This window comes from Poecilia reticulata, chromosome 19, assembly GCF_904066995.2.
Source record: "Poecilia reticulata chromosome 19, P_reticulata-male-v2, whole genome shotgun sequence".
NCBI lineage: Eukaryota > Metazoa > Chordata > Actinopteri > Cyprinodontiformes > Poeciliidae > Poecilia > Poecilia reticulata.
In genome coordinates this window covers 15,092,371-15,119,787 of record NC_088848.1, presented here as the reverse complement: position 1 = coordinate 15,119,787, position 27,417 = coordinate 15,092,371, and the positions used below count along the sequence as shown (strand labels likewise).

At 39.9% G+C, this 27,417-nt stretch overlaps 1 protein-coding gene across 1 annotated transcript; it reads right to left on the bottom strand.

Moving 5' to 3' along the window:
* Positions 1-381: 381 nt before the first annotated feature.
* Positions 382-26,958, bottom strand: tbx21 (T-box transcription factor 21). Its single transcript, XM_008437413.3, has 6 exons — positions 25,927-26,958; positions 11,062-11,216; positions 7,551-7,672; positions 7,265-7,423; positions 5,549-5,610; positions 382-5,208 (listed from the first exon to the last, which is right to left on the bottom strand). The coding sequence occupies exons 1-6, from the start codon at positions 26,472-26,474 to the stop codon at positions 4,410-4,412; spliced, it is 1,845 nt and encodes a 614-aa protein (XP_008435635.1). The 5' UTR covers positions 26,475-26,958; the 3' UTR covers positions 382-4,409.
* Positions 26,959-27,417: the final 459 nt, after the last annotated feature.

Here is a 27,417-nt window from a genome sequence, read left to right as displayed (position 1 = left end):
CTTAACATGCGTAAAATCAGTAGAAAACGTTGGATTGTTTTTATCAGTGTAACCCTCCACACATGTTCTGTCTTTTTGCCTTCACAAGGAGGATTTTTCACTGTTTCATTCCTTTTGCATTCATTTCTAAAGCCTAACCTAAACTCAATTCAAACTTTAAACCTGGGCTTTGAGCCCCATTGCAGTTGTCATAGTAGGCGCTGGAAAAATGGGCCTTACCAGAGGAGAAATGCTAAATCACACACACACACACACACACGCACGCACGCACGCACGCACGCACGCACGCACGCACACGCACACAAGACATCGTTTTGCAAGACGAGAGGCTGACTAGACCAAATCATTGTGGAAGAAATGAATCAGCAAGTAAAAAGCATCCAGAGTTTGAGAGGTGAAAGCTTTAATTTCATTAAAAAAAAAACAAAAAAACAAATATACACATATGCCATGTTCAATAAATAAGTTTCTTCTTCTCCTCCTTGACAAATCTCCATTATTCATTTGCTTGCTGCAATTTATAAGCATCTCATGAGTGAAAGAACAATTACTGCTTCCTAAACGGCACAAATCTTTCACACACAGAAATAAACATTTGTGGCTTGAGCTGTGCGGTCTCCTTTATTCACGCTCAGCTTAATTTTTTTAATTTTTAAATTTTAAATTGTACAGCAAAATCTCCAGAAATGCAGTCCTATTTTCATCTAGAGGGAAACGTGCCATAGGAAAAAAAAAAAAACACTGAAGGAGTCGAGTCACTGGTTAAAGTTTCTCATAAGGTCTGGGATGTTCAGCAGGGGCCCTTCCTGAGGTATCTGACGGCATTTTCATGCAGCTGTTTGATGTGAGATTTTGCCGCCATGTAGGTGAGAGGTCATTTGTTTACCATGGAGACCATAGAAAATTAAAAAAAAGCAACTGATATATTTGCAGGCCGGTATTTCTGTGACACTTTCTCTCTTTGTTTCTGCATGTGCACCCTCGCCCTAAATTAATTTCATCTTCATTCAAATGCCCTTACAGAACATTGGAAAACCTTCATCGACGTACCGCGTGAATAATTATTTGACAAATATGAATATATTAAATAAGAAACATTTTCTTGTAGAAACATAACACGAGAAACACAATGAGATTTTCCCTCTAATGTGTTTTCAGCACCTTGTTACTATTTAATGAATCGTTACATCTGTTACCATTCAGACCATTACATACACATTTCATAACCTGTTTATTTAATTTCTGGCATTAAATAAATAACAAAAAGCTACTGATTAGCTTAAGCTAATGCCATGTCACCGGTAAATTGTAGCTATTAGCTACTACAAGTAGCTCCACGGTGTCATTTAGTAAAAATAGGCTAATCAAGCTGATAGTTTCAGCACCAGTTGAATGCATTATTACAAAATTTTAAAGTTTGAATCTTATGAAACCAGTAAAATGTATTTTTAGCTACTTGTTATGGTTATTTAGCCTATGTAGCTATAAGTTGTGGCTGCACAGTGGGCGGCTGGTAGCAGCGTTGCCTTGCAGCAAGAAGGTCCTGAGTTCAAATCTCGGTCTTGGGTCTCTCTGTGTGGAGTTTGCCTGTTCTCCTTGTGTATTTCTGGGTTCTCTCTGAGAATTCCAGCATCCTCCCACAGTTCAAAAACATGACGTAGGTTAGTCGGCCTCTCTAAATTGTTCTTAGGTGTGAATAAGTGTGTGTCATACTGATTTTACCCAGGGTGGCCAAGGACCCCTGTAGATATTAACCAGTCCTCCCTGCAGCTCTGCAAGGATGAGCGGTTATAAAAAATGAATAGAAATGGATATAGGTGGATGCAACAACCTTTTGTTTCATGGAAACTGTTTTAGAAATGCTTTTAAATATTTCCCTTTCTTTTCTCTGCAAATTTACAGTCTACAGGCTCATTAAATTTACAAAGAGGTTAAAATGTAAACATGCTTTTTTAACAACAAGCATTTCTACTCGGCTTTAACTGCATATGGCAGTTGTTGAATTTCTGCTTGTCGCAGTAGTAATGGCTCCATCAGTTAACACCATCTCCATGCATTTCACACATGTGTAATCAATTTGAGCTTGGACGGTCAACATTGAAATTTCCCTGATAGATAACACTGGGCGCTCGCTTGTCGCCTCCGGTGTTGTCTGAGGCGTTTAGCACACCTGGTGAGGAGTGAGAAGCAGACCTCTGATCAGCTCCGACTGTGGCCTCACTCTTTATTTCTGTCACCAGGCCAGGAGCCGGGCCTCTGTCAACCAGCGTCACCACATGATGGGTCCTGAGACCAGGGGGGAAATTCAGAGTGTCGGTCTGGTCACTTTGTGCTTCCTGTTTATTGTGGTCTGAGGCTGACAGTTTAACTACAGGTGCATGTGGGCGTCCTCACGGCCTGCTATCAACTGATCTACAGAATGACTGCCATTTTGTCTGTGTTTTAAAAGCCTGTATGCTTCTCTTGGTGACGCTGTTCGGCAGTTATTGATGCTCATACTGATTGTGGGTTTGTTGACGGGAGTGATTTAACGCCGACTAATTATTGCAAGGTCAGAATCTTCGCACTTTACACCCACATGCCTCAGCTAGTCTTGTTTGAAGCTTTTTTCATAAAGTACAAGTCTATCTAAATCAATCGTTACCCTGCAGCCGCTGCTAAAAGTTAAGTGGAAAAAAAGGGTGAGTGATTGAAGTTTATAGCAGATATTCCAAACTTAAAGAGCAGTGACCTCTCCATCATCTGAAAATGGAAAGAGTATCGCACAACTACAAACTTACCAAGACAACGATGTCTACCTAAACTGACAGACTGGGCAGCGAGACAATTAATCAGAAAACCATGAAGGAGGCTTGGTTACTCTGATGGAGCTGCAGAGACACATATGGGGGATATCCAATGATGTTACAGTCAACAAATCTGGGATTTATGTGTTAAGAAATCAATTGTTAAAATAGAGGCAAGAGAGGAGGTGAAGGATGAGGTGATCAGGTTAAATGAAATCCTGTTTTTTCACCTTCATATAAAACGGTGAGGCAGAAAACCAAAATCCTGATCACACCATCCCCACCATAAAAAGGTGGCAACTTACAGCGGAGATGCTTTTTTTCAGAGACACTAAAACCGGTAAGAGTTATTGGGAACATGGATTAAACCTGTAGGCAAACCCGATAGAGACTGCAAAGCCTTGAGCCTGGAGCTGCGAATCATCTTCCTACACGAAATTGAACTCTAGATCAAAACAAATACATTTGTAAGAATGGCCAAATCTGATTAACAATTGATTGAAAATTTAAAGTTAAGGTGTTTTTGCACAGACGAACGGTCAGAAATTTCAGTCTCTCCATGCACACTTTGAGGGGTTATGGCTCTGTGCCATAACCCCTTGATTGGTGGGGTTGAATTCATATGAATGTCACATTTTTTTAGATTATTTGTAAAAAAGGAAAAAAAGTATCAAAAAGTTGTTGAGCTTCATAATTATTCACTAATTTGCATTGCTCTATCACAGAATGCCATTAAAAAACAGGTTTGAGGTAATAATTAGAGAAAATTTGGAAAACTTCTAGGTGTTTGAACACATGAAAGGACCTAAATCTGCCTTTGTTTTCAACTTTGTGTGTATGATTAAACATTATGCATGAATAATCACTGTCAGATGCTGCGCAACCTCCAGATAATGTGTCTATTTCATTGTGCTTTTGCCGTCACTGCCACACTATTAACACGCATCTGCTAAGCTGTACTAAACCCTGCTCTGACTTTGACCTTTACACCAACTGCCTGCACTTCTCCTCCACTGCCACAAGTGGGAGCCGCATCGTTTATCATGAGCCAAAGGTTAGAGAGGACATGAGTTTTTCTGTTTTTTTTGTGTGTTTTTTTTGCTAACCAGTTTCGGCGTAGAATTACTGGGAGAAATGAACGTGAGCACATCGCGAAGAAATGTGTAAACGGTTGAAGGTGCGAAGGAAGACACAGACAAGACATGGCACCGCAGCCGGAGTGGGTTTGATGCAGAAAGAACAGACAATTCCTGCAGGCATCTGTCAGCAAGCAGATATGCAGATGTTTGGGCCTCCCCCCCTCCTCCCCCCGTCTTAAATCTCCAGATGTTTCAAAGACTTCAGTCACACCTCTGTATGTCTGTTTGGTGTTTATGTGACTGTAGGCCAGAGTCCCAGTCACATCCACTTCTGTTTACTTTGTCGCTGTCCTTTAAAGAGTTCCTCCTGTGATCATTTTGACTCTTGTGAGATGAAACTTTACGCTGTGGATGTTTTTCACTGTGAGGGCTTACGTTTTGTGGTTCTGTTTGTTTCAATCCATCATGAAGACCTTGCAGACCGGCAGACTCAGGGGCGCTGTGAGAGGGCGTTAGGAAACGTTTGTGATGAAACGGGAGGCCCTCAGTGGGTGTAATAGCCGTAGTAGTCTGGATCGCTGTTGCTGTCTTTTTCACAGGCCTCCCCGGCACGCGGAGGCGGGGAGTTTTCAGTGCTGGACGTGTAGGGCGACACTCTCCTCTTCTTGTTTCCCTCGAACATGCCCGAGTCGGCTGAGTCTGCTGATTTGACGGAGGGCGGCTCGAGCCAGGGGTCCTCGGCTGCCACCCCGGTGGGGTCTTTCGGCTTTTCGTGCAGCACAGGTGGCTGCAGGGACTCCAGGAGCGAGGGCGGGTGCAGCCTGGGGTTCCCGGGGGGCGTGGAAGATGACGAGGAGGAAGAGGAGGACGAAATGGGTCTGAACCAGCTCAGACTGGGGGCGGGTTTGCTGGGATACTGTGGGGTGTGCCTGCTGGTGCTCCATCCCGCTGACCCGGCCGCTGATACCGACACACTGCTCGACGCAAAAGGATGCTCTGGGTAGTAGCTGAGGGCGTGGTGAGCGGACGTCTGCAGGGGGAATGGCTTGTAGAAGCCGTTTCCAGAAAAGTCCCCGTCATAGGAGGATGTGAAGTCAAGCCGGTTCGGTGGTATGTTCTGCTGCGGGGGCAGGTACCAGCGACTGTGTGGTCCAGGGCTAGAGGACGGGTCTTTGTGCTGCTGGCCCATGCCGATGTGATCGCGGCCGTAGAATCGGGTCTGCGACAGGGGACTAATATATTGTTCAGAAAGGTAGCTCTGTGGGTAGCAGGTCCCCGGTAACAACTGCTGGCCCTCTGTAGGGGAAGGGGTGAGGCGATCAGAGTCGGGAGGAGCGTAGAGCCTAGGCAGGAGGGAGGAGGAGGGGAAGAGAAGAGAGTGTGAGAAGAAGAGGAAAAAGAAGAAGGTGTTATTTCCTGCCCAAACCTCAAACAACTATCAAACATCTCACAGCCCCTCACACCCTTTCATTGCAGCATGCTCAGCAGCAGCGCAGTAATTGCATCTATTCTAATATTAAAAAGGCGACATGAGCACTCAGGGCATTTCAGTGACAGCACTGATCCAGTTGAATTATTTAGGCAGAGTTCACACAATGTTCTCAAACCAGAGCAAAAAAGGAGAGGATTTGCTGCTGCTGCTGCTTTCTCTTTACAAACACAAGTATTTTCCAAATTACTTACGTGTCGTAATTGTCGCGGAAACCTTTTGCGAAGGGGTTATGGTCTATTTTCAGCTGAGTGATCTGTGTAGGGAACAGGAGGAGGGCAGCGAGAGAATGTAGGCACAGGAAAAAGAGAAGGAGTAAGCAACTACCATGAAGAAACAAGAGAGCAGTTAGAGAGGAGGTCACTGACTAATAATTAATGAGGTCAACATGCTGGAAAGAGTTGATATTTAGAGCCACAAAGTGGGTGATCACACCTACAGAATTGATGCCAGTATGTCTGTGCTACGCGTTGAAAAAGTTTTAGATGATGCAGCTGTCAGTGAAACATTGAGCAGTCGGCGACTCTCAGTTGAACTGGTGTTGCACCGATTGCAAAGTCACTTGTACAGTGCAGTGAAAAAGGTATTTGTCCCATTGCAGACTTTCTTCTGTCATGAAGCAAATTTACATCATACAAAGATAACCAAAGCAGACACATGATGCAATCCCTAAAGGATGATTTCATTCATCAAGGGAAAAACGCGATCTAATATTAGAAATCGCCTAGATAGACAGAGCCTCTGTGAAAATAGGCTGTAAGATCTTTAAAGCAACACATCGTGCCCCAATCTAAAGAAGTTTAAAACAGATCAGCCACAAAGTCAATGACTTTTATCAGTCTTGAAAGCGCTCACGAAGTTCTTGGGAGTGCCATTATCCACAAATGGAAAATATCTGGAACAATGACAGAACATTGTCAGGAGTTACTCAAATTACTGAAGGAGTATTCCTCCATGAGGCCATAAAAGAAACCCAAACTCACTTGCCTCACCTGAAGCCTGCGTTTATAAAAGTCAGGGGAAAAAATGGTATCCACTGGATGAAAGCTAATGCATGCAAAATGTTTTGTTCTCACAACAAATGGCAAATTTTGATGATGACAAAGACTCTTTGGAAAATATTCTGTAAATGAACAAGACAAAATATTAATTAAGTGGTGCTTCCTGTTACATCTTGTGAAGAACTAACAAAGTACAATTTACCGACAGCGAAACACGGCGGTGAAAATTTTATGATCCGGGATTACTTTGCTGTTTTCCATAATGGAACTGTGTACTCTTCTCTTGAGCAGAAAATCAGAATGGGGAATGTCAGTATGCAGGAGGAGTCATGCAGCAGGAGGGATGAAAACCCACTGAGGAGTCCACTTTGGAAAAGCTAATGGACTGAATGGACTCCGAATGGTTTATGGACTTAAATTATGACCTTAATCAGGCCATTGATGCACTCTAATGTGGCTCAATTCTGCAAGAAGATAGGGCCAAAATTCTTCCACAGCTGTGTAAAATACTCTTTACCAGGCATCACAAATGCTTAATGGCAGTTATTGTCGCAAAGACGCCACAACTAGTTAGGAAGTTTAGGACTCACTAACTTTTTCACACTGGGCCATGTTGATTTGGAGGCTTTTTTTCCCCATTAGGCATGAAATCATCATTTAAAAATTGATTGTTGTGTTTACCCAGGTTACCCTTGTCTGCTGTTAAAATTAGTTTTGTTATTTGAAACATGCAAGTGAGAAAAATAAAACTCTGGACGGGTGCAAATAGATTTTTCACACCACTGCATGCATGCATGCAAAAATCAGATTCATTCAGTGTTTTAAAAGAGCTATAACAACTCGGTAATAATATAATGTAATTTCTTCCAGTGAACAATATGTGCAAAAAAAAAAAAAAATAAATCTTACGTCTGCGTTCTGATAAGCGGTGACGGCGATGAACTGAGTCTCTGGAAAGACAAACGTCTGAGCTTTCGAGGACAGGAAGGGGTCCTCTGAGCCGTCCTCCTTCACCTCCACTATGTGAAGACGTGGCTGGTACTTGTGGAGCGACTGGAGCACAATCATCTGAGGGCAAAGCACAAATAAATTCACAAAATTACCTTAATAGAACAAAGAAAATCAATGATGCTAGAGCACTTTCACACAATGATTTAGGGATTTTGACAACATGTCAGGAAGTAGGCAGGGATACCTGTGCCACGTTGTTGGTGCTGCCCTTGTTGTTGGTGAGCTTGAGCTTGCTGAATGACACTTCTTGTCTCATCCAATGAGCCCCGGAGTTAGGAGAGTCAGGGTGCATGTACATCCGATTTCCTGGAGTCACCAAAGGAAGTCATCAGCCACAGGAGCAAGGTTTTTAGCTGCGCGTCGACAGTGACTTACTATCGACGCGCAAGCCACTGCGCGTCAACAGTGACTTGCCCTCATTTTATTTGATTGGGATTTCATGTGGTAGACAAGACAGCAGGGAAGCTCAATGAAAGCCAGTCAAGTTTCCCTGTCTCTGCGAAGGAAAAGCATCCCCGCAGAATGACTACGCCTCTACTGTGTTTTACTGTGGGTATAGTTTGTCTCAAAGGTGATATGCAGTGACCCTCCACACATAGCATTTTGGACTTGAGATTCATCCAACCAAAACACGTTTTTTATGTTTTGATGTGGCCCCTTACATGTCTTGAGACAAACTTTGAATTTAACTTCTTTCGGTTTTTGTTGAACAATGGATTTCTATTTGACATTTTTCCATAAAGGCCAAATCTGAAGACTAATCTGAGATTCATCAAGAGATTCTCCAATTTCAGATTAGGGCCTCTTGGTTCCTCTGATTAATGCTGACCTCATCTGACCTGTCAGTTTGCTGGTCCCAATAAAATACACTGCGGATTGTGGTTTTAACAAGACAAAATATGACAAATTTGAACCATTACAAATATTTTTGCAAGGCACTCGAATAGATTAATAGATAAATTAATAGATTAATAGGTCACATAACCCACCCATCTGTTTTGTACTGTTTAAAATATGCAGAACATTTTATTTCTGTTTGCAAAAAATTTTAAAAAGCAATTTTATTTTGTTTTTTTTTGTCATTGTCAATTTAAGATATTTCCACTATAAGTGCTACATTCTGTAATCAGGCATGCTGTGCTTTCTAATTTCTTTGATACTTCACTGTTCTCATATCAACTATACCACCGTGAATTTTCACAGCATCACCACAGTGACCTTCTAACCTGAATTTGTTCATACCACATGAAGTGCACTATTAAATCTAATTGAGAAAAGCCGTGTCACCACAGTTTCCACAACTTTAGCACAACATCATTCACCTTTTCCACAACTGGCAAACGTGTGACAACACCTTTGAGTTTCTCTCATTTAGACAAATGTGGTTTGTCTATCATCAATCACGGGTTCAACTTTCTTTTATGTGTATGCGTTTTATTCAAGTGAGAACAGGAAGAACTGCTGAATTGAAGGAGAAGAGATCAAGGAGTATAAGATGTAGGGAAACATTTTTTTTTCTTTACTAAAAAATCTTTTCAAAATAAAATTGAATGTGCCCCAAATTGGCCTGAGAGGATCTAAACACATGGACCAATGGTTTTGTTCATATCCTAAATTTAACATTTAATATAAAACAATTTTTTTAACATTTAAAGAAGCAAATACATGCTTGGTAGGAATTACTGTAACACCAACAACACAACGCAAGCGATCGTTGCTACTTGCTGGTCCAGGAGGAGTGAATGCAATCAATGCGATCTATTGGGTTTCCGCAAAAACTTTGTAAGCTACTTTGAAATAAGTAGGATCAATTGGCATGTAGGAGTGATTGAACTGAAATAAATCTTTTTGTAAAGTGCCTCGAGATGACATTTGTGGGGAAACATTTTTCATCTGCTTTCAAATTCTTCAAAATGCGCCGAAACGGTGGAAGAAGGTGGTCTATCGGATGAGACCAAAGTGGATTTTTTTCTTTTTCTCTTACGTACAAAATACAGTGTGAAGAGAGAAAGTGACATTTTGCTTCACCCTGAACACACCAATTCACATGGTGGCACATGACAGTGGCAGCTTTGGCTCTGTGGTTTATGAATGACCAGAGGAACCTCAGCGAGGGGCTTGGCTTTGTAGACTTCTCACTGAACCGTGGAGAGATGCGACTAGTTGAGTTGCATCCTCAACATGTCATCAGGTTCTGCACAGGTCTACCAAAGTACTATTCATTTGTTACAAGCGTATGGGAGCTCAAATGCTCCCAAAACATGCATCGTATTAATGTTTTAGAATGGTTCAGTCAAACTGAGTAAAAATTCAGAACTGGTTAGAAGTTTTGGATACATTGATTGTGTTTTGTAGCATGATAAAGTGTCAAAGGTGGGAATGCTTTATCTTAACTCATTTTCCCACCAGATCTGATCAGATTTTACTGCCTCTGATAAAGAATAGCCTTCGCGGAGCATGATGCTGCCTCCAACATGCATCGCTGTGAGAAAATGGGTTGTGATCATTTTTTACAGGTCGTGTCATTTTTATACAGTATATAATTTATTGGGTAATTGTATTGTTTGAAAAGACGTCCAGCTTTTAAGATACAGTAACATACAGAGGCTCAAGTGGAACATTTTGTGACTTCTTTGCGCAGACATTGATAATTAAATCTGTAAAAACCATAAAAGTAAAGTTACCACCCATTAAAATAGTACATTTAGCCTCTTTTTTTTTTGCTGCTTCTAAAGACTTAAAAAGCCCTGACTGTGAACTGTAGCTTCAGCTAGCAATTTAAGTCGGTTTCCATCAAACCGACTTAAACGTGCAGAGAAGCGGCAGACGTAAAGCGACACCAGAGCGTCCACAAGAAAGTGCCTACCAGTGCATCATGATGCACATTCTGGTTGCCTCTGTTGCCTGTGGATGTGCTGCTACACAAACCACTTCCTCGAGATCCTCCATGTTGCACGCATTGAGATGAAAACTTCTTAGCTCCCCAGAGACTGAAAAGAGGTTTTGTACTCCACCTGATGTTATCTAATCTACAACTGAAAATCTGGGTTCACGAAGATTACTTTGAGTTTTTTCTCCATCAGTTGTGGCTGGAGGAGGGGTGGGGGGTAAGTGAGTTATTGGCAGGCACTGGCGCAGGTTTTTCTTCTTTTTTTTTTTTTGTTGTATGAAGTTGTTTGTGAAGCAGTAAGAGCTTTATGACGTCTTCTGAGATTCATGACCTTACTCGAAATGAATAATTTTGAAAAGATAAAAGGAAGAAAAAGAACCACTTTCAGGACAAAAGTTACTTTATTACTACTGGGAGAGTGAAATATGTTGCTTTCAACACTTCAATACCAAAGTGAAAACTGCTGATTACGTAATAAAAACAGTTTCAGCATAAAGTACGATGTGGAGAAAATTTGTGCTGCACTAACATAAGTGTGACCTAATGCCATTCCTAGTGAAAGTGGTAAGCAAATTAACTTGACTGAGAAACTGATCTAAAAGAGTTCAGTTTATTTACTGAGTAAGTTCATCCTGAAGCTTAATAATGCGATAAAGTCTGCTAGTAAGAAATTTGGTGAAACTTTGACTTTGTTTTTATATGTGTAATTTCTACCTAATAATCTTTGCATTTTTACTCCGTTTTGACGTTTGAAAATGCAAACTTCATCTAGTGGATTTCTTTTGTGCTATGGTTTTATACACACCTGGCATGTTTCCCTCTGCTTTCCCACACTGGACCCATTTGCCTCCCTGGTACCTCCAGTGGTGCTGATCGGCCAGAACCACGTCTACGTAGACGTTGTAGTGGGCAGACGGATCCAGCACGCTGATGTTGAAGCTCAGGAAGGGAAACATCCTCCTGGATAAACACAAGCGAATGTTTATCTGATTTTTCTTGAACACACACACCTTGTAGAATGAAGAAGAAACATAAAATCTTACCAAGTATTTTTTGTCTAGTTTCTAGTGCCAATATCTTAGCAAACTTGAAATAAGCCCAAACTAACTTACAGATAACTTTTAGCAAGATTTAGAGACTTGTTTTAAACAAATAATTTCTTAACATTGATGAAAAAGTGTTAGTTCCAACGGCAGATTATTTAACTTATAACAACACTTTCTTCCCATGTTATAAGAAAAGAAAATTTTTCTTTGAATACAACTAGTATTTTTTCCATTAATGTTAAGGAATTATTTACTTAAAACAAACCTCTATATCTTGCTAAAAAGTTTCTTTTAAGTTAGTTGGTCTTATTTTAAGCGTAATAAGATATTTGCACTAGAAACTAGACACAAAAATACGATTTTGTGTTTTTGTCATGTACGTCTGTGAAACTCTCCTATATCACAACTATTAGCTAAGTTCATTACTTCTATTTCCTTATTGGTTTGGTAACACACCCCTGGTGTGTCACCTAAACATCCATGTTTTAAGTGGCTGATCGATCCTGGTCAAAAATGCATTAAACTCAGAGAACTTTTGTCCAACAAAGAAGCTGAGAACATGTTAAACCTTTGGAACTCTGGGTGTAAAATAAATGCCTGTTTTGCATTGATCACTTTGTTAACTTGTTCATTTTGAAGACCTGCTAGACTTTATTTTGATTTATTCTAAAAGATGTGCATTTAAGCCTTTTTTCCCCTGAACTGTCTGCACTCTGAATTCAGTGTGCAGAACCTCCAGACACTCAAATCAAGACCAAGAGAAACCGCTGTCTGTTTTTAAGGGCGATGACTGCGCTGTCATCTGTGTCCGGACTAGTCTCTAAACCAAAGAGACGTTTGAGAAGGGATCCGCTCAGTGGTGATACTTCTGGTCCTGTGAGCAACTTGCGATAAAGCTTGTTTTGGACCCAATAGGTGCTTTTATCCTCTTGTTCTGAGTAAATGGTGAACTCTTACATTAGTTTCCCTTTAATGTGTGTTTGCTACAGTAATTCTGGGCAGAAAGTGGGACCCATTTGATTGTAGTTGCGAGGTGAAGCAGCGGTTTCAGTAACAACCATCTGAGGCTGAGCTGCGTCTATGAAGAGTAAGAAAGGGACATTATCTGCACCGTTTATTGTTTTCATTGTCACAAGAATCTGGATGTATTGTGAAAACGATGAGGGTTGTTAATCCTCAAAATTTAAAGTATTGAATTAAAAGGTTATTTATTTTATTTTTTTTCCTGTTTTCACTCAATATAAAGAGATAGTTGAGGTTTCAGCAATATTTTCCATCATCCAGTGTTTTCAGGTGATTACATAAATTTTCTTAAAACCTTATGATTAAATAAACATATTTGTGTGACTAACATAACTAGCCAGTGTAAATAGAAAAAAATCCCAACACATTAGAACAGAGGGTACATTTACATGGAAATCTGAAACAGTCTCAATTTATTATGAGAGATTTAAAAAAAAAAACAAAAACCCAAAGAAATGATTCCTTGGGGGCGTCAGTACACGAAATACCCGCTTTGTTTCCTTAGAATTAGAGTGTAAGTGAAGAACGGGACGGGAGGCGGGGGTTTAGAGGAGGCTGAGACTGTGGGTGAATATTTAATGCTGCTGTTAATAAAAGATGCCCCAGAAGATGCTCTTGATTGCTGGGGCTTTACACGTTGAACTCATTTTGACCACCAATGGTTTCAGTGAGACGAGGTAACTGGGAGGTCAGGGCGTCCCCAGGTTCACTGCCAGGGAAAGCGGTGGAAAAAGCTGAGTTACTCCAAATCAAAATGACACACAGCTGTGGCTACAAACACTCTGGCGCAGACGGGGCTCGCTGATGCTCAGCGCCCAAAAATGCATGTCAAAGACATGACAGAGAAGCTGCAAAATAAGCTTTCCTGCGAAACTGACATGTAGTGCAAAGGCAACAATATTATTCTCATCTTAATCACCTGGCTGTCTCAGTTTTTCACCCACAAAAACGTACTCTTCCACACACAACTTTTTATAAATCTAAATGCAGCAGCTATGAAGTTTTTTGACATGAACTGAACTCTGAAAGAGCGATGCTTTGTTTTGACACTTAATTATGACAACGACCACAAGCCACAGTCTAGGTTATGGAGTTTTTAAAATGGGATCATGTAGATACAAAAAATGAATTGTACAAAAAGAATTTTAACCAAAGATATCTTGTTTCATAATGTCTATTTTTGTTATAGTTTAATTTAAATTAATCTACTTTTACCATAAATTTTCCAGGTTTAATTTAATTTATCGGTTTGATAACCATCAGGGCTTTATTTTTTTTAATCAATGTCTGCTAATTTCATATGATTTTCCATTCACAACACTTTAGTAATAATGTAATAGAAACAGATCTTACATGTCACGACTAACAGTTTAGGAAGGTTTTCTTTGAGATAAAATACAACTTTGGGACAAACTTTGTACTTTTTTAAGGCTTCAAAAAGACCTAAACTAGTTATTTACACACTAAGGTTATGCCAACACACAATACTGAACAAAAGTTTATTATGAATTAAATATTCTCTAGTGAATCAACATTATATAAATAGTATGGTGACATAAAACTGTAATATTGAGTGAATTAAGCCTCTCAAAGCTACGGCTAAGTGAATGAAATGCTAACATATTAGACAAGTTATAAGAAAACTACAATTAGAAAACTAATTGCTTTTTTATCATGATGAAAAAGCAATTGAATAAGTACAGTCTCCAGTGCACACGTAATATATTAATAAAAACATTATTATATAAAAATACAAATGCAAATAAGTACAACGACGAACAACTTGATCGTATTTTACAGTAGTGTTAATATATGACTGTTAGGTGAAATATGTTTCTCAAAGAAAGCAATGCCAGCTCATATAAAGTTATGTTTTACTAAAGCTAAGCTAATGTGCAATCCATTAAAGGCAACAGTGATAAAAAAAAAAAAAAAGACTGGTTATGTAAAATGCAGGTGACTGTATTAATGTAATGTGCTAGCATATCAATGTCTGATGCAACATGCATTGTATTGGAGTGACTACATGCATTGACCTTTAACCTGCCTGTTTTACAGCGATTGAACACCTTTCCAGGTTTTGAGAAATGTGCTATGAGTAAGAGGTAATTCCCTCTACTTTTGATTCTTTCTGATACGGGAGGAGGGGAATTAACTATTTCAGATTACACGTTGCTCATTATGCAGCGAGTTTGCAGCACAACTCATGACGTTAAGTTCAGCTCTAATGAAATCCCTCTAGTTTTCTGAGGTTGTATATAAACTAATGTGTGAATTAATAGATATGTACAAGTGATTGCATGGCTTAGTCATTGTAGGAGGACAAAAAAATGTAGATAGATACATACACAATCCGTCTTTCAGCAACACCCTTTTATTTCTTGTCTGAGGCCCTTTGTTGTGGGTGGAACAAATGCCGTAGATAAGATCCATTGTGAACGGGCTCGCTGCTTTACAGTAAAAAGGTACGCTCTTATGATAAAACTAAGGCTTAAACGCCATTAATCTACGGAAATGGCTTCTTCGAAACAAGATAGAGATTTATCGCATTTAAATTATGCTGCGACAAAGCAGAGAGGCAGCAAAGTGAAAGTTTATCCACAAATATGAAGCGTCTGTCCTTGATAGCAAGATTTTTATTGTTGCAAATTTCATCAAAGAGCAAATGAGTTGCATTAGTTGTAATATTAATTAACAGTCATCAGTTCGTCTAAATGTACATTTTTAAATGCAGACAAACAGTATTCAATTGGGGGTCATATTTATGGTCTCCAAATGAACAATTTTCTAGAGCGGGGCGATCTTCCTATTTAGTTCTCTCATTTATTTCTATTCTTTAATTTTCCTGGCTACAATTAAATACATAAAAAATTAGGGCACTCCATAACACCCCATGTGTTTTTATAACAAAACAAAACAAAACTGGACATATTAATATTTAATATGACTTTCAACAATATTGAGCAATTAAGCTAACGCATATACATAATAAGAACCGAAGAAACTCATTTATTCACACTGAAAGTGACTGAAATTACAAGCAAGCATATTATATCCGTGCACATGACAGAACCACACTTTTTGATTAAGGTTTGCCCTCATTTAAGCCTCAGACATTTAATCTGTTGTGCAACAGAATGTTAAAAATGAGAGTAAACACTAAAGTATGACTAGGTCTCCAGAAAGAGGACTGTGTCACTCTCTGAGTCTCAGAAAAACTTAAATTCAGCTTTCCCACAGCATGAAAAATAGTTTGCATATTCGAAACAACAACCGTCAACAACCGAGTGAATTCACCCTGAGAGTAGACGGCAAAGATGCTAAAAGAAGATCCCGGGAAATATAAACATTTCATCACATGGCCTACACCTCGTTCTTGTTACCGTTAACGCAAAAGTTTCTTCATGTAATCAAAAAGCGATTTCACAAGTTTAAGTTTAACTTGAGGCGTGCATGGGAAAAACCTTATGCTCTCTAAGAAAAACATAAAAAGGCAAGACTGATGTTAGCCACAAGAGATGTAGATAAAGACCAGCATTTCTACAATAATGTTCTGTGGACGGATGAGTCTGACTTAATACACCATTACAGTACCTTCAATACCATAAAGCAAGGAAATGTCACGAGTACCATCATGTATCTCTGAATGCTTGAGGAGAATGTGAGACCATCAGAAAAAAATAATTAGGCTGGTGCAGAACCAGTCGTTGCAACATGGCAATAATCCAAAACATGCCAGTGAATTCAGCAACGACCGTCTGAACACTAATAAATGTAGTCCTGGGTTGAGTCAACAGATTTTGGTTTCATTGATCGGCTGTGGCGTAACTTGAAACTGGCTGTGCAAGCAAGAAGGCTCTCAAACACCTCGCAGCTAAAAGTGAGGATTGGGCCAAATGTTCCTCAGATACGTAAAAACAAGGAGGTGATAGCAAACAGTGGGTCGCTAGAGATATGCTCAGCCAAGTGGAGGTAACACCAGCTGTTAGCTACAAACTAACAAACTATTCAGATTTTCTTTGATCTCTTTTGCATAACGAATAAAACAACTGACAGTTTCTCTTTCTCTAACAAATAAAACTTCTCCAGGGCTTTTAAAAATACAATCAGCAAGCACAGTTGCCCCTGATGCATTTCTAGAGAATTTTAACTGACCCCCCCCACCCCCCCACCCCCTATTTTACAAAAACTTGCGTTTTCTAAAGTTCAAAGCAGATGCTTGAATTTTGTTGGTGTAAATCCAGATGCAAACACTGGCGTTCCATAAAGCAGGAAGATGGACACAATAGATTTCACTTTGTATTCAATACTTTCCAATGCAGATCAGAAGGCAAAACAGTAGCACTTTGTGTGTGTGTGTGTGTCTCTGTTGATTAATATTTCCAACTGGTGCAGACTTGCATCTGAGCAACCACAGGTGACGGAAAACAAACTTGCCGTGGCCACAACTAGCAGAGCTATGCTGTGTCACAATACAGCTCAACCTTTTTACATGACTGAGTGGAAATGAAAACAGTACCACATGGAAATACAAATTCCGCCTTGAAAAATAATTCATCTTCTGACCACTAGAGGGCTAGAAACAACAGTAACAAATTAAATATGTATATATATTTTTAAAAGTATGATTTCCAAGAGGCGGTTGCTGATTTTTTAAATGTATTATAGTGCTGTAGAGAGCAGCTACATTTACCTAATTTTAAAAGAATAAAGATGGAAATCACCAGGAGGAGTCAAGCTGATAGATTCAGAGGACAGGTCCAGTTTAGGTTCACGTTTCACCGTTTTAAACAACAGGAAATTAAAATGTTTTAAGTAGAATCAGTGGGTATTATTTCACTACTTTTATGCCTCACTGTTTTTAAATAAAACAGCTGATTACTTGATGTTGAGGCATGTGACATGACATTCAGAGTACAAATGTATGCATAATATTGGCTTTCCAAAAATAAGATGGCATTTTAGAAATGTTTCTGGAAAAAAAATAGAGAGAAAACTTGTTGCACCTAAAACAAAAATCAAGACAGTGTATCACATTAAAGCCTATTAATATTAATTGTAGCAATTAGACTCTTTCAATAACCGAGTGATGTTGAACAGCCTGAGAACATCTTTATTTGTTCAACACAAGAGTGCAGCAATTCAAAGAGTCTCAAACATAAGCACGCCAAACTAAATACTTACAAGATCTCCTTTCCTCTCTTTCTGACCACTTTTTAAGTAAAACATTTTTACTGACATGCCTTATTAAGTTTGCATTAATGTACTACGCAGTCAGACAAAATAAAACAATACCTCTTAGACATTTCTGATTTAGCTTTTGATTTAACGCACAGGAAAATTCTTAATTTCTGGATTGATCATGATTGACAGCAGGCATCTGTAAGCTTCAGCTTTATTTTTTCTTACTCTTCAAACCGAGATCAGCCTGTCCACTGCAAAAAGGATACTAATTTGCAAACAGACAACTTGACATGGGTCCTGGAGTGTCTGATTATTTTTAATGTTTGCATTCTTGCGAGTCAAACATTTTTAATAAATATCTATGTGAATTTATGTGTTCTCTATTCTTTTAAACTATCATCTCTTTATGGTTGTCACAAACATTTAGCCGCTTACAGTCGTCCCCGCTTTGCTTTGTTGTCACTGCTAAAGTTAAATATCGAAGATCACTTGAGAAAAAACAAAATGTAGTTTTCATATAATGACCTCATTGCATAAGCAGCCAACTATAGCGGCCTGTATAGTGCCAGACTTGACATCACTTAAACAGAACTCGTCTGATGACACGAAACAGACTAAAAAAATAAAAATAAAAATCTCAGAACAACACGCACAAATTCAAGACCTGCAAACGAACCGACAACAAATGTCTCTGGTGTTACTTCTCATCTGTTTTTGAATTTAATTCAGCCCACTTTAAGCTGCCAAATACATCCTGTTATGTGATTCTGCAGAACCAGGCCTTGATGTTGATGGCGAAACTGAACTCATTCATCCAAATAATGTGTTTGATCAGTTACTGTATGATGATTCCCTTTTCACATAATCTTAGGTTGGTTCTGATATAAAACATGACATTTTGTTTGGATCGTCGCAAACGTCCAATGACGGCTACAAAGTCAAAAACAAAAGACATCCGTAAGGGAAGCGAGAACGTCTTCACCCAACAGCTCATCTGCTCCGTGCCATTTACTGGTAAAAGGAAACCGCTCCCTGATTGGTCCCAGTTGGGTTTTCCCAACAACACAGCGAGTCCAGTTTAACGATCAATCATAGTTGTATGAAACCCAATCATGCCAGCAGCTCTATAGTGGCGTGCAACAGGTGAAAGAGCTCTCCTTCCACTGCGGCGTCTAATACAACTGAAAACAGAAACCCGTATGAATGGCTCAACCCACCTACAGAGTGTGAAAGTAATCTAGAAAGTGTATGAACAGCTATCGTTCTTGCTACATTGAAATTGTCAATTTACTTATAGTGAGCCTTTTATAGGAAATCAGAACTCGAGATAGGGGGAAACCATAGAAAACACAACACAGAGGGGTATTTGCATACGCGGGCGGGCTTTGGGTTTTATGTACAGAACAGAGGAGCTGAAAAACAGTGAAGACATCTGAGTAGCAGCAGCAGCAGCAGCTATTTTCAGAGTTGTGGTAGAAAAAAGAGGTACAGTCATGAGACTCCTCTCTGATGACAATATCATTAGTTTGATGGTGCGTGAATTGACTTTTATGTAGCCAGCGTATGCCTACATGTAGCTCCGCTCGCTTTAGCGGCAGCAGAGCTCAGACCTGCAACTGTGCAGTTCATAAACACACACAAAAAAATTACCATCAAATGTCTTGTATCTCTGCAAAAGCACTCATAAACGTAGATTGCATCCGGACATAATACCACGGAGACAGAAGAGTGTGCTGAACCAGACAGTAATATAGAGACGCTGACATTTAAAAAAAAAAAAGAAAAAAAATCACAATAAACTGTGTGGATGCTGGAGAAAGAGGGAGGGGAGGAGAGCTGACAGAAAGTATGGGAAACCGCAGGGGGAAGGTGAGGTTAGAGAAAGAGAGAGAGAGAGAGGAAAAGGGCGGAGTAAAGAGGGGGTGAGGGAGGGAGTGAAGGGGGACGACTATATCCTGGGGATGAGAGAGAGGAGCTTGAGAGGAGAAGAGGCACCGGCTATTCACCGGGGAGAGGACTTTTCCACACGAGTGCATGCGCCTGATGCATCCGGACAGGAGCTCAGGTCCGGTTTTTGTCACCGTGCGTACGCTTGATCATCTGTGACGAAAACATGCCAGTCTACAGCTGCTGCCGGACACAATCACTCCCCTAACATGTAGACAAACCCCTGTTTCTGTATTGACTGATTTTGGATGAGAGGCGAAGCAAGTCCAGTTGCCTTCATTTAACACCTGGATAAACTGTGACCAGAAACCACCGAGGATGAGTCCCTACAGCAGCGAAGTGCGAAAGCACCAGTTTAGAGTCGCGTCCTGAGAGATTATAATTTTAATTTGTCCTTGATACCTTTTGGTCCTCGTGGTCGCGAGCACTTCCTGCAGATTTCCAACCGTCAGATGGGTCAAAATTAAAGGTCTAAAGCCGTTAAAGTGCTTGGGGCGAACACAAGCTGACTGATGGCATTGGTGTCTTTGAGAGCAAACATTGCCTAATGAACGGGCAAAAATATCTGCCACAGGAAGTGAGGGAGCAGTGGTGCTGAAACGAGGTAAGGGATGTTCATTCTGGTGACCCAGGATTGACTTTTAGCTTCACCTTGGAGAGGGAGGTTTGAGTTCTTGGGGTTTAATCTATAGTTTTATGCAATGGCCTGAAAAAGTATTAATATCCCTTGAAAATATTCATATTTTATATCCATAATAAGCACAAACATCATATGTATCTACATATATGCATTTATATATATATATATATATATATGGATTTTTTTTTTTATTAAAAAATTTAAAGTGATTGTTGCAGTTTATTATAGACCGAATTCCAAATTTGCAACAAGAAGCTCTGATTCCACTTAAATTAAACTATTATAAGAATGAAATACATATATTTAGGTTATATTACAAAAAACAAAAACAAAAAAACAACAAGTGACTACATTACTTTATTGAAGACTAAATTTCAAATCTACAAACAAGAGGTGCTTGTTGGGTTCAGAGTTGGATATTTGTTTCGCAAATTACTATCTCAAATATTGCACTTTTAAAGAAATCAGATTTCAAATTGTTGACATTTGACATAACTGCAGCAGCGTGGCTTCAACTATGCACACAGAAAACCCGTACCTGTCAAAGACACGCCTTCTCCCGTTTCATTTCAAATTGCTTCCAGATAACATTATTTTAGAACTCTTTTGCATTTTTATTGACCTTACTGTACCAAATATAGAGAACCTCCCTCTGCGATCAACAGCAACAGTGGGGTTTGTATTAATAGGCCTGCGGCTCAAACTGCGGTGCTCTTGAACGCCCATCTATTAGAGGAGGGGTTTTTTTTGCACGAAAGGAGGAAGTACTCAGCTCAGCTATGTGAAAATATTGGCACTAGATGTTTCTGCGAAAAGGCTGCAAAGGCACACATAGACAGCTGAACAGGAAATGACTGGTCATACTGTCAAAACCTTGAAATAGTCCCGCTTCTGCTTTTTAGACAACGAGCAAGAAGATGAATAAACACGACCCCCAAACGTTCTTCCTAAATGTCGATTTATATAAAGCGTACCTCCTTATTCGATCATCTGGTGATATTTTAGCACAAATGTGGGAAAACACCTGCAGCGTTGCACACCTACTCTGGTTTACTTTAAAATGTTGATCAAATAAAACCAATTGTAACACAATTACTTGGCTCAAAAGTGATTCTTCTTCTCTTTTTATAAAATTTTTTATCAAATATAACGTTTCACCTTTTGAGAACGTGGACCACGTTAGGTCAGATCTTGCTGATTAACATGTTTCAGTCTTGGCGACTCACTTCAGTACTGACTTGTACCTTCTATTCTTGGGAGCAAACAAAAATCAAAGGATTGTTTCCTTTTGCAAAGGGAGCAGACGTCAAACTGAAGTGTGTCACTGCTTGGACTCAGGGGAGCAAAGAAAGCAGATGAGCATGATTCCTCCTGTGGCAAATTTCTGCCTTATTTCCCTAAAACATGTTTGTAAAGCGAGATCTTAGTCAGTTCACTCTCCTTCCTGGAACACGCGCTGCATTAGTTATTACTAATAGCATTAGTAAGATTAGTAAGATTAGTCAAAGCCTGATAAAGGAAACAAGTGCCAGAAACGTCAGTTTAACAAAAAAAGTGACTTATGATTTAATGCTTGAAAAATAAATTGGTTTTGAATAAAAGCTGAGTTCCTAAACTTTCATTGCAGTGCACTTATTATAGCTAAAATATACTCAGCACTGTTTTCACTTGATGCAGCAGGTGCTAACTTTTTAATAGCCACAGGTCTCAGAATCAATTTTGTAAAAATACTACACTTGGCTCCTAAATACTCATTTCAGGGCCTTCTTTCAACAGCACAAACACGTTTTTGAAGTTTAAAGAGTGAAAAAAAAAAAAATCTAGATAATTTTCCACAAAACTTCCCCTGCAATGCAGAGAAACGCACTACAGGGAAAACTTTTCTTATTTTGACTCATGTCTTAATTAAACAAACAAAAAAAAAAACACAGGTGTGGGAACATAAAACTGGCCAAAGCAATGATCGATGGAGAGAAGATTTCACTTTCTTGTTTCAGGTTTAGTCGCCCGCTGCAACTAAAACCAAAGCCAGAATAAAATCCTACGTTTTGGAGCCAAAGCGAATGCATTTGAAACACCGACGGACGTCGAGCGACGGCGCCTTGACAGCACCCCAGCACGCCTGAACTTTGCCACAAACACACGGCACCTGAAATGACAACGGCTCGTGTGGTGATCTGAATTTGGCTCGCGAGAAGAGCGAATGAACTCTCCCTCGCTTTGCCACGGGGTCACGAAAAAACGCATCTATATTTCAAAGGCCAGGTGTGGTACATGAGTAAAAACTTCTGAGAGATCTTTGCACCCTGCATGTATCAGGTGAAGAAAGCAGGGAGAGAAAAAAAAAGAGAAAAAAAAAGAGAGAGAGAGGGAGAATCTCGTCTTTTACTTCCTGGACTTCAAAGGTGCCTCGGCTCCTCGGTGTGGCCATCTGAAGCCTCGCTGGCGTTTGACCCTTCCCTTCACATTTCTCTCACCCTTCCTCCTGCAGATGTTTTGATTAACATTGCAGACCCTCGGACTGCTCTCTGAAATCCCAGTAAAATTACTTTGGAGGCCTGAACCCAGGATTAAAATTTGACGAGGATTTTGCCTCTGATATTGAAAAAAAAAAAAAGAGAGAGAAAAAAGATTCGGTGTCAGTGCTGCTCTGCTCAACTTCTCTAAAAATCTTTTTTTTGTTGTCGTTTCTTGAGAAAATGTCTTTCTTGCTTACAGAGGGAGATAAAAGGCAAACAGCACAGTCATCGTCAGGAATTGAAATTTTCGTAATGTGAGGTCTGTGGGTTTTTTTTTTTGCACACATGAAAATTGGCTTTTTCTCACGTGCGGATTGAAAAGCCCTCTGTGGATAATGTTTGTTTGAAATCCAACCGTTTATATATATATATATATATATATATATATATATATATATAAAATAGCCGTTTCAAAATAAAAATGCACTTTAATTACATGACCTGGTGGACTAAAATCTTCTGACCACAGAGAGTGTTTCTGGAGAGGAAGCTGTCAAGGGGAGTTATTGTCAAATGACACACACACACACCCACACACACGCGAACGCGCACGCACACACACGTACACGCACACACACCTGGGTAAAAATAACAAGAAACAACAGGAAAGAAAAGCCACATCTTCACCTGAATCTTTGCACGCACGCACAAAATATGCATTGATGCAATAAAAGGAATCACCAAAATTATAACAAAATTGCCAAACCCTATTTCCATACCCCAACACCCTTCCACCCGCCTCCCCTGGCACATGTTTCAGGTAGAGTTTTTAATATCGCACTGAGGCATGGGGCTCTCCATCCAGGGGCTGATGCATCATCAACTCACACTGATTCTTAACATGTAAACACACACAAACAGTTCTCAATCCTGCAGCTTTTTAATGTTCTGTTAAGGAAGAGGAGAAGCAGAGCATCAAACGTAGCCAAATGAAAAATAAATCGACTTTTTAAATATCTTATGAGTTGACAGTATAATGTGTTGACAGTTTCCCAACAAAAAGATTGAGTGACTTTATGTGCACAAAGATCCTCAAACAAACCTCGATTTAGTCTCATTGCATTTATAAAATATGTGAAAATATGATAGGCTAATAAGTAGGTGGCGATCTGAATGCATCAAACTCAGCGGTTTTTGAATTTTATTTCTTGTGGAAATGCTTTTTAAGCAAAGAGATGGGGTGCTATGTCAGTGATGCTTAAATGATTTAATAATATGTCAGAAAATAAAATAATATACTTCCTGTTTTTATGCTGATTAACATAAAAAAATGATAAAAATGCCTAAATCCTACTTCTCTCATTACCCCTCATGCTAACGATGCATCTCTAAGTGGTAGTTTGTCCCAGTCGTTCCTTTGGTCAAATGGTCGAGGAAAATAACTTTACAAACTTAGTAGAAACTGAGATTTTGTTTTCAGGAGCATACATGGTAATCAAGGGTTGTCTGCAAATATGCTTGAAAATCTAAAAAAAAAAAACCCAACAATATTTTCTCCCAACAATATTTTCTCTCAAGCTGCTGCAATGTCCAGCTTGAGTAGCATCGATATACTGCATTTGAATTTTAACAGAAAAAAAAACCTGATTAAAATATTTTTTTCTTATCAGCACAACAGTTAGTTATTTTTCATTACTTGCACGTTTTAGAACAACTACAAAAGTTTTTTTTGTTGCTTCACTGGCAATGTATAATCAAAATCTGAATACGCCTCAAATACATTTAAAAATAGGAATTTTTCAATAGAGTATTTTTTTGCATTTTTTTCTTCTCTAACAAGCAGAAAGAATACAGAGTTTTGACGTCTGCTGTGCATGTGAACCATTTTCAAGTGAGATATTTTAACAACTACCTGAGCCAATGGACAGTGGGAGGAGACGAAAACACTTCAGGAAATGTTGTTCAACCCAAATGTGGGACACTGGAATTCTTGAGATTAACCATTAAATCGGTTTACTGTCGCATTACTTTTGACTGTGTCTGCAAGTGCATCTTCCATCCCCTTTTTCAATCGTGATGCTTTAAAAAAAAAAACTGCTTTCAAAGATTCCTTCATCTGACATCCCGCTGATCAGAAACAACTGAGACGTCACAACCCTTGGAAACATGGAGTTCAGGTGTAAGAGTGAGAGGTGATTTCAACCAGTGTAGTATTGATTTCTTTGTTGAGGTATTGCAGATGGCACTCGTACATTTAAAAGAAGCTTTTGTTGACTTCAAAGAGGAGCCTGAACTGTGCTCCACTTCTACAGCTCTTTTTTGCACTCAACCAGAAAGCAAAGACACAAGCAATGAAGGTCAAAGGGGACTATTCTGCAAGAAGAGCTGAAACACCTTAATTGCTCTTTGTTTTGTTTAAATAAAAGGTTTTTTTTATCCTTTGGATGAAATTTACATAAAAAAAAAAAAAAAACAAAAGAGGCCTCTGCAGATGTGCCGAGAATATCACTGTGCTGTTATGGTGACATGGATTTGTTTTTTCTATTTTTTTTTGTGCACAGATCTGAGCCATGAGAAACCTTTGGCCTGAAACCTTCTGCCAAACACAAGTGTCGCGTATTAGAGAATTAATCCCCATCGACGTGGTTGCATCTTAATGCTCGGTGACCTGCAGAGAAGCCCGCCAGCGTCTCTCTCTCTCTCTCTCTCTGTTTTTCTTTCTCCCCTGCAACTAAAACATTTCATCTTTTTTTTTTTCCAGTGTTTATCACAACTTTGGCATCAGCTTTAACATTTTAACTCACCGCAGTAGTGGCGGTTTCATTATTATTAGGCTTTTCTTCTGTCTCAGATGTGCTCATCGATGACTGAGCAGCAATGTTTGATTTTTCTTTTCTTTTTTTCTTTTTACAGATGGCTTAACTTCTAGAGAGGAAGTAACAGAGCAATTATAAAGCTAATTTAAATTATTTTCTCTTTGCCCAAAAAAAGCTTTTTTTTCACCCTTAAAAATAAAACCTCAAAAATGTTCAGTGGCTAAGAAAAAGTAGTTAACTTGCACTGATGCTCCTAGAGTTAGCTAAACTGTGAAAGTTGGTTTATGTCTGGCCTGAATTTGGCACAGGTCAAAACTGGAAATCTTTGTTAATTATAAGCGATCAATCTCAAAAAGTAACACTTAAAAAACAATAAATAAAAAATACAAAAAGTTTGCAACAGTTCTAACACCTGACCAGTGATGGTATTACCGTCTGCACGGCTCTGAACAGAGAAAACCTCCAACATGAAGTCGTAAAGTGCAAAATGTGTAATTTCCTCCACATGTTTCTTTGCATAAACGTTCATAAGTGCGCAGTGACTGTGAGACCTACCTGCCCTGCTTGGTGATTATCATCTCGGTCTGGAACTTGTGAAACTTGGCCCACAGCGGGTAGTTATTTAGCAGAACCTGGGTCTTCCCGCACACCTGCAGCCCAGGTAAAGGGTAGAGAGGCCGCTGGTAGCCATGCTGGAAGCCCGCCGGGTAGTTCTCCGCAGAGGGGGAGTACACCGGGTCTTTACCTCCAGTGGGGAAACCCTCTCCCGCCGCGGGGACGTATCCCTGCCCGGCGCCGCTCCTCTGCGGAGAGCGCACGCCGCCGTAGGGGCAGCCGCTCAGGGTCTGCGCGTAAAACCTACCGGGCTGCGCCCCGTAACCCCCCACTGTCTGCTCCGTGTGGTAGGGCAGGCTGAGAGGGTCCTGGCCGCCCTGAACCGAGTCCGAATAGTAGAAGCGGGCGTCCTGGATGCCCATCTTAAACTCGGCTAGATCCTTGCCGCCGCGGTGGAGGTGGCTGCTGATGTCGACGCTCTTTCCGAGAGTTTGCGCTTCAGTCCCATTCAACATGCTGAGGTAGAGGCTGCCACCTATGCCGCCCATTTGCAGCGTCGCTCCCGGAGTGTGTCAAAAGTCATAAGCTTAACTCAGACTGCCAGTAAAAAGGAAGAGGAAAAAAAAAAGAAAGAAAGAAGAAAAATAACAACAAAAGCAGCAGAGTCTGGACTGTTTTATCCTCACCTAGGAGAGAAAGCGCTCTGACATGCGGCACATTTAAACTTGTCCGCCGCTCAGAGGTGAAAACATCTCTCACACGCTCCGTTCACACCAAACTTTAGCTTTTTTGTTTTTTTTAGTTTTTTTTCTTTTTACTACTACAGGAGCGGGTGAGTGTCTTTTATTTGACTCCAACAGTGACTCAAACACATGCTCCACTTTTTAACCTGTGACATACATATATTAAGTGGTCATGTTTTGGAGGAGTGTCAGGAGCGCGCAGAGAGGACGCGATAGGCTCCAGATATGAAAGAGCCACCCCTCCTCTTCATTATAATACATACACACTCACTGGCACACACACACACACACACACACACACTGTGATGGACTCGAGCACCTCAGGAAACTGTTTCTAATTAATATAAACACAGCAGGGATTTAAAAGGCATATATTTTTTTGGCACCCACTTGGCGCAATTCGATTAAATGCATTTTGTATTCTGAACTTATCTCCAACTCAGTTCGTGCGCTCCACCGAGACATCTGCGCGTTTTAATAATGCACTTTATAATCGTCGTCCTTTTTGACTGCAGCCATCCTCTCTCTAGTGTTAATTCGTTGAAAACTGGGATTTATTGTAATCTGACTGAATGCCTGGGTTATACGAACAATAATCGCCCACTCTCTTTCAGTTACCTTTTTGTCTTTTTTGTGGCCGTGTTTCTCTCCTTCTTAGTTTTTCCTCTCCATAAACTAGTCGACAGGTTGAATCATCACTGAATCAGAAAATTTGGTTTTCGCTTTCCATTTGACTTCCGATGCACCT